General features: G+C 36.9%; 1 protein-coding gene across 1 annotated transcript; it reads left to right on the top strand.

Moving 5' to 3' along the window:
* The first annotated feature begins 415 nt into the window (after nucleotides 1-415).
* LOC117316700 (tribbles homolog 2-like) lies at nucleotides 416-8,869 on the top strand. The gene is made up of 3 exons (XM_033871446.1): nucleotides 416-1,464; nucleotides 4,317-4,609; nucleotides 6,873-8,869. Exons 1-3 carry the CDS (start codon nucleotides 1,207-1,209, stop codon nucleotides 7,342-7,344), a joined length of 1,023 nt encoding a protein of 340 aa, XP_033727337.1. The 5' UTR covers nucleotides 416-1,206; the 3' UTR covers nucleotides 7,345-8,869.

Raw genomic sequence — 8,869 nt, forward strand, 5'->3', positions numbered from 1 at the left:
AGACTGTGACGTGGCTAAACGTCACGATTACAGGTCAAATATGTGAACACCCTTTATCCTTATATAGGCATAAGAATAGTGTTTCCCAAGGAATCCCCCTGTCGTCATAATACTTTTCAACCAATGAAAGGTGCTAATAAGATCTATATTCAAATCAGCTGAAAATGTCCGAGGAGTTCCGATAGCGAATTTTCTTGAATGACAAACAACGCACGGCGGATGCTGAAAAATAGTCCTTCTACGCACATGGTGTGTTTGATTGCATTGTTGCAAATTTTACCTGTAAAAACTTACCAGTGATTGTGAAACATGTAATTAGCATTTAATATCAAGTTAACGTCTTTATTGCACTGCAATATTTTGACTTAGTGTTTCGTCGCAAAATACGCGGATTAATATATCGTAATATAGGCTTGCAATACACGTTGCCAATAAGCACAATGGCGACTTCAGTCAGCGTATACATCGAAGGATATTGAGGGGAGGGTTGGTACGATTGTGCCCTTCCCAAGGAACTAAAGAGAGTGTGCTGGATACCGGAAAGCAAAGAAGAACACTAGGAACAATATTGACCAACATCTGAAGCTTTAAAACGTAAGAAAACAAGACTTTTACAAACAACGTAATAGCCGGTAGGTGAACCGCTCGTTGAGTAATCAGTATTCGAGCAACACAAATTTCGTCATCTGTTGTAACACGTTGACGGACACATCGCAATAATTACTCAATTTTAGACACGTTGAGCAAGAGCACACTCTCTTAGTGATATGAGATAGACGTTATAAGGACAAAGGACTATGATTCTGACTTGTGAATTGGAATGACCGCACGCGCTGTAACAGTACTACGTCAACTGCCATACTGTCTGTGATATATTGATGTTTTCATAATTTAATGTAATTTTATTGAACATTCCGTTGTAATCGGCGTTCATGTCTAAGTTTGTGTATCATTTCAACGTGGACAAAGAACCAGCTTTCACTCATACGTCGTTTTGAATCATCCGCTTAGCCACATCAGTTTTGCTTTGTCCATTGTGATACGAAAGGCCCACCTTTCTGTCTGACTCACCAAAAACAAAGAAGCAGTCGTTCTTCGGCATTGTTGTCAAGTGAAAATCTCATCGTGTGGAGAGTGCAAAGTTTGTATTAGTTTTAGGAAACACTTGGAGTCTGTCGCATCCTTTCGCGAGAGAACGGAGTATTTATGAGCCTTACGGGAAGCCGGCCCAGACTTAGTATACCGAGTCATGGGCCACGAAAGAAAGACTATTATGATATATCCTCCAACATAGGAGTGCAAGGGGTTCTTAGCCCAGATCTTCAGCCTTCACAACCCCTCTTTCCAGAGAAATATGCGCAATCAAACGTTTCTAAAATTGGAAAATATTTATTATTGGACCAAATTGAAGGGGACATTTATAAAGCTGTGAATTGGCAAACCAAGGATGAATATGTTTGCAAGGTTGGTATTTATTTGCCTTAAAAAAAAAGAACAAAGCATGTTTTGGTTAATGTAAGTAAGTGTTGTTTGTGTGTAGTATTGAGATGTCCAAATTATTGTTTATGATTAATGCATCTCATCAATTTCATTACAGATGTGATATTTTGATTATCCAAGTCATGTTATTAACCCCATGCGGAAGGTGATTAGTAAGCTCATGTGTCACAGCTGAAGTTATAATACACTCTGATTTATGTAAGGTACCCTGGGGTAACAGGATGTGTGTTCACAGAATGATCTAATCATTATACCAATAATGCTCGGGGTTGAAGAGTTCATTATCAGCTATATTGCCAAGAATGTTCTACATCATGACAAGATGATAGGTAATGCATGTGTAGAAGATTATAAATAGATTGTAGCTACTCCATACATATATATAGTATTAAATATACTAGATACTGCATGAAGCATTACTCCCCAGAACACTTGTGCTGTGTATTGCATTTCTAGCTAATATGCTATAATTGCAGTTACCATGTATACACCTAATTAAGGGGCTAAATTCAATTTATATCCAAGATTATTTGTATGTACCTAACACAAAATTAGACTAAAGATACTTCAAAGTGTTAAGATATGCTCCTGAACAAAGACAAACTTCAGGTGATTTGCTTAATATTTGTGAAAAATATTTACCAGAATTTTAATACGGCTTTATTTAAATGTACAATTATTGGTAAAAATGGTGTTGTTGTTCAGCGAGTTTGTTCATGCTCTTGAGAATGCTTTAAGTTTGTCTGCTGCATGTCTTTGTCTAGAATACCAGGTGCCATGCATTTCCTGGTCTGGCTAATGAAGCCCACAAAACAATAGGCATTGTCTCCCGCCTGGTGTATTCAGCCCCCACATGTGTGGTTGTCTGATCATCATTACTTCTGCAGCTATATAGGTATATACATACATTATGCTGCAGCATTGCAAATGATTCACCGACATCTTAGCTATAGGCTTGTGTTGGGACAGGTGTGTTCGTCAGCCATTGATTACAGGTACACACAGGTATTGGCTGGTTCAGTCGGACATGTGAGTCATCACGCTGAAGGTCCTCAAACAGGTCTTTGTTCACTTTGGCGGGGTGCAAGGTTTAAATTATTGTTCTTAGGGAGGAAAAGTGTGCACAAGTTTAAGTTTGAATTAAAATTCATATAACTTACTTCCTTGGGTCACACTTTTCATCATTGCACCTGCAAAAGCTGATTTACCTGGTTTCAAAATTGAAGTGTCTGGTGCATCTGTAAATTTATTATACAATTGTAATAAAATCCCTCTTTATTTAACTAGTAGCAACTCGATCTTTCTCTGCATTTATTATAAGTGAGTAATGGGAAGCAATCATCAACTTCCTGGTAGTTAAGTCATTGGCAGCTACATGTCAAGATAAAAAGTTGTACCTGAATAAAGTGAAGTATTAAGAGGCAATACACACACATACAGTTTTACCTGTACTGTTCTGTCCACCAGGAAGTTTTTAGATCCTTTAGATTAATCGGGGTACAGTGACCCAATTACTGAAGAGCTTCCTCTTAGTCAGTGCTGGGGTGATAATAGACCAGTCACATTGTGAATTGTTTTATTGAGCACTGTATTGATAATTTGTTTCCAGTTAGCTTCTTTCTCTCACTCGATGATAAAGATATTTGTTAAAAGTAGTTCTTGAGAAATAAATAGTAATGTATTATATTGGAAATATTCCACTAATTATTAAAAAAAGATAATATAATATAATTCATAATGCAAAAATAATCAATAAATTATTATTATTATTATATACACATGCATATTACTTGAGGATTATGAGGTTGTGTTCAGTTGCTGTGCATGACAAATGAATCTGTCATCATCATATCAACTGAGTTTTAATCAGGAAGTAGCTATATATAGGCTGTGCTGTATGTAGGGCAGGCAGGGAGTGTCTATAGTTAGATATATATAGGAGGAATGGTTGTTGATCATGATGGGGCAGACACTGGGAGTGATGCTAAGATCTGTGGGTAGGTCTGAACTAGGAGTGCCCATCTGTTATTGACCCTATAATAGCAGCAGGTGCCACGCTGTGCCTCTAGCTAGTCTCTGGTACATTCCTCTGAATGGATGTCGAGAATTGATTATTTTTTGCTCTTGTTGCTATATTTCCCCTTCCAGAATATTGCTTCATTGAGGATTTCAGTTCTTTGTATAAGACCTGTGTCGGAATTTATGCAAGTGCCAGCAAGCGGGAACACTAGCTGCTGTTTTGTGAATGGGTGTAAAATCAATGTTATGATTGTAGAAATTAAACGTTAAGAGTAACCCAAGTTGTAGGCAAATTATCAAGTTAATTTCTTATCAAAGCATGGATTTCAGTTTGCTATAGATAGTTGGCTGTGTAAATGTGGTTTTCATTGCTTTTGTCCTGGTATGTGAAATTTGGCATCATTTTGGTAACTCCATTAATGTAATAACAAACTCCCAACATCCATGACTCACTGTGTGTTGGACATAAATTTAAATATTACATGTGAAATGTGTAATTTGGATAAAGTCAGCTGGGTTTTATGCATATATCTATAGCACTGCTCATGAATGCTATGATAAACTTCTATGGACAATATCAGTTTACTAATACTATACAGTTTTTGTTTTTATAATACTTTTATGATAATTATATATAATGCACACTTATATAATGCTACATATTGCAGGACATTTAATCAAGGCAACATTGTACCGTTGTTCCACTTCCTGCTAACGATTAAACATTTTCATTCTGTGCAGCTGTTGTTGTGTAGTATTACGAAATTGGATGCTAATTTTCGTGTTTGTCATTGTAGATTTTCCCGATCAATCGATACCGAGAGGAGCTGGAAACGTACTGGCAGGTTGATTGCCATCCAAATATTAGTAGCATCAGCGAAATAACCCTTGGTGAGACCAAAGCATACGTGTTTTTTGAGCGCCATTATGGCGACTTACACTCGTATGTGCGTCAGAAGAAACGTCTTAAGGAAGAGGAAGCTAGTCGATTGTTTGAACAGATCTCTGATGCAGTATATCACTGTCACGAAAATGGAATTGTCTTACGAGACCTGAAACTTCGCAAATTTGTTTTCAAAAACCCAGAAAGGTAAATATCATTGTTTATTATAATAAACTTTAAAAAAAGTGCAGCATTGAAAAATAGACTGCCAATTGAAAATAAAAAAATGTTGGGTGATATTACACTTCACCTATAAATGCTGTTCCCAGGTGTTGGGGTCATATCGACAAAAAGCAAAAATTGTAAAAAAAATATCTTAGGATTGGAATATTATCGTACCGTCCTCCCTTGTTTACATTGGCAGCATTAAAGTGGAGTGCTAACTCGATGATCTGAGTTCTAATTATATATCTCGTACATCATAAAATGTGGCTGATGCATTATCAAAGTTAAACATACATTTATCTAGTTTCAACAAAGGGTTCTGCATGCGTAGTAGTCTGTTATCTGATATCGAGCGAGTGTCCTATATATTCCTACGTATAATGGCTGGGCGTGACTGATCATGGATCTGTTTTACATATCATTTATACATCCTTATCTGATGTAGTACCTACATTAATTTTACATTACTAAGCCTAGTGAGTCTTGTAACGATACATAATGTTGTTCGCGACCCCACCCAGTCTCTAGCATTGAAATTGTTGCTCCACTGCAAACATTTTGGTAGCTCCACCTAAAAGTTTGTAGTAAATGCACAACGCCCATGTATAGCTCGTCTCTTATTTACTTTGCCGGGAGTTAAAGGGACCACACCCATCCGGCAATGAACCTCAGCCTTGTAGTGGCTATGTATGCTACTGGCCAATTAAAACTTATCTCACACTTTCCACAATCTCCACCAGTACAGCTTTAGATTTTAAATGCAAGATTTAAAGGAATTTTGAGTGTACATTTGTATGTTAGGTGTCCAGGCTTAGGGCTGACTGACTGATCACTGGGGTCTATTTTAAGACTTGTTTACCACAGAATGTACCTGTGGCCCAGATATAGCATGAATCAGTCAGGCGGACAAAAACACTGCCTGCCTGCGTCAGCGAAACACATCCCTACGTCACAAGCCATTAGGATATCCTGATGATATGAAATAAACATAGCAAAACAGTCCACATACATCGTAAACATTTTACAATACAAAGCCATTCAGTATTGGTTTTATTGAACCAATGTAATGATTTTTGAATCTATATAAGCCCCAGGTGTGGTGTTTTGTGTAGGCTGCTGTTGGAAAGGAGAAAATTTTATAGATTTGTTCAGACCAAACTATGGTGACATAATTTGTTTATATACATAATCCAATACAGATAAATTTAGCCATTTTATGAGAAATTTCTGATTTCTGTGTAAACATACCCACCCAGAAATTATTGGATATATTCACCAACATAGTGGGCCAGATCAGCTTAGCATATGGTTGGTAGGTTTAATAGCCTGTAGGCAACTGGGAGGAAATGATTACTACAGGAAATGGTGATAGGTCTCTCGGCAGATATTACCTGGGGCGTTGTCTAATTAGTGGCCTGACATGCCACAACACATTCCTAGATTTCAACTTTATATTATATACCTTTGTTTAAAAACCAGTATGGAAATGCTGAGCATCAATCACTGTAAAATGGGCGTCGCCACAAATTGACTTAACATTGTATAGCACATGTCTCTACTCGTGAAAGTGCTTAGTGATGGGTGATGGCTGGGTGCATCACATAAGTCTACCTTTATACACCTGTACAGGTAGATCACAGGTATGGGGTTACCTGTACACTTAATACAACAATGTACAGTAATACCCCCCCCCTCCCCATAGGGGACACGCCCTGACTGGAGGCACCAATTAAGGTCATACATATCTTGACAGATGGTGGCAGTAGAACTAGGGCACTGTATTAGTATTCACAACAATGATAGACAGGTCTGTCATAACAATGATTTCATAATTAGCACATATCATGTAGATTTAATTTGACAAACATTTTTAATGCATCATCATGATCACTCCCTGTATGACTCAACATTAAACACAATGGCAGATATTGTAATGGTTTGATATATATGCAGTTAATAGTAAGTTAATAATCAATTAAAATATCGCAGAAGATAATTGATTCAATTGTCCCATTTTAAACCTGCACTTAATGTGCACATTTTCAGATAATGCTGCAATCTACATTACACAGTATAAACAATCTTTGTTATTTCTTTCATCTAATGAAATTCTTAAATAGCATTCATAATTGTCATGTAATTATTGTTTTTTTTCAAAATTAAAGAAATTTGCAAATTATGATTAGGACACATGAAAATTGTTTGACAAATGATTAATAAATCTCTGTTATTTTGTGTCTTTCAGAACTCAGTTGCGACTGGATGGGTTAGAGGATGCCTGTGTGTTGGAAGATGAGGCAGACGACAGATTAGCAGACAAACATGGCTGCCCAGCATATGTTAGCCCCGAGATCCTACACACTAGCGACACCTACTCCGGTCGATCGGCAGACATCTGGAGTCTTGGTGTGATGCTGTACACCATGTTGGTGGGACGGTATCCATTCCACGATTCTGAACCTAGCGCTTTATTTGGGAAAATACGACGCGGTCAGTTTACCATCCCCCAAATGTTATCATCAAAAGCGAAATGTCTGATAAAAAGTCTGCTGCGGCGTGAACCAACGGAGCGTCTTACAGCTGGGGAAGTGTTGCAGCACCCTTGGGTGCAAGGTACCCTTCCGATAGGGTTTATGACCATAGTAGACCACAAGAACCTTGACCAGGCAGTTCCAAATGTTATCATACATGAACCGGAGGAAGACTTATTTTTATGAGGTGCGACAGTTTCTGCAGAAAACTGTAAAGTTGTCTAGCTTCATTAAAGATTTTTAGGAAAAAAATATATCTATAAAATTTACTGGTCCCAACTTGCAAAGAGCACTGCAGTGGAGACACAATCAGGACATTCTGTATCGAGAGGAAAACTGAAAATCAATAGGAACGTATGGAAAAAGCAGATAAATATACAATCGTAGAATCGCTAGGAAAGGGAACTGAATCTGCTCTGCTGTTGATTGAAACCTGCATGGTCCCATCGTCTGGCATTGTGCATCCAGAGAATTCTATAATCTTCACCTGTTCAGCAGAGTATACGGGTAAAATATTGTCATTAGTGATAGCTGACAAACAGTTGTGTTAAGCGGAGCGATTGACTTGTAAACTGGCGGTTTTAATCTGCTGGTGGACCTGATAGGGACATCAAATGAATGTGTGGACACATATTTTTATCAATTATCATATCGGTGTGGACTAGTGTTGTTCAAGGCAGCTGCAATATCGGACAGCATCTGTTGTGGGTTCTTCTCCAAGTATACGGCCAGTCATTAAAGTTCCCGCAGAGGAGAAACGATAAAAAAAAAAATTGTAAAAAAAAACTATGAAAAATGAAAAAAAAAGGAAACATTTCTTTTCTCTCTTTCCGTGAGATGTGCCAAGCACTATATGTTAGTTGTATTTGAAGGTGTTATAAGAGTGTGTGAAAATGGCCATTTAGGACAGAATATTGTTTTTTTTTTAATATGACGAATCACTACCATTGTGTGTGAATGTGACTTTGTTTGATTTCATAAAGAGTGAATATGTGTTGTTTAAATGTGTATATTTGTGTTTACAAGTGTCTGATTACATTCAGATATAACTTATTTTCACTATTCTAGCACAAACAATGCGAGCTTTGGTATTTCTTAAGTGAAGCCAGGGGACCTTTAATGATACTTATCAATTACATTATATTTTAATGAGAGCAAGTGCTACAGTCATACTTGTGACTTTTATGATTTTACAAACATCAGTTATAAATTAGATGTATGCAACAAATACGAATTCAATATCAATGTTAGAGTACTTCATTGGAGCATTTAAATTTGCTGTTAGAACATAAGAAAGTGTTTGTTGGAAATATAAATAATCTTATTTATTCCACGATTATTTTTGATATCCCAGTGTTAAGATGAGATGTAATTAGATAGGGCAAACTATTTATTTGAGTGTGAACTTCGTGTTGTGACAGTACCGTACACGTTCTCTGTTGACCATTATTTCCCCATCTCTTTATGTCATAGATAGCAGTATTTAACATCGTGTGAATGGAAAAGGTATGACTGAAAATATATATCGTAAGATTGTAAGATATTCTGTCTTTAATTTAAAACATCCGATGGGTTATAACCAGTGAAATGTTTGTTACTTATTTTCCAAGTATTTTACGTTGATAGAGAGCACATGACCTTGCTGAACTGTAAAAACAATTGGCAAGTGTTATGGTTTGTTTTCGAAATAAAAACTTGAAAAACTTAAAAA

The sequence above is a fragment of the Pecten maximus genome, chromosome 18 (assembly GCF_902652985.1).
Source record: "Pecten maximus chromosome 18, xPecMax1.1, whole genome shotgun sequence".
NCBI classification, from domain to species: Eukaryota; Metazoa; Mollusca; class Bivalvia; order Pectinida; family Pectinidae; genus Pecten; species Pecten maximus.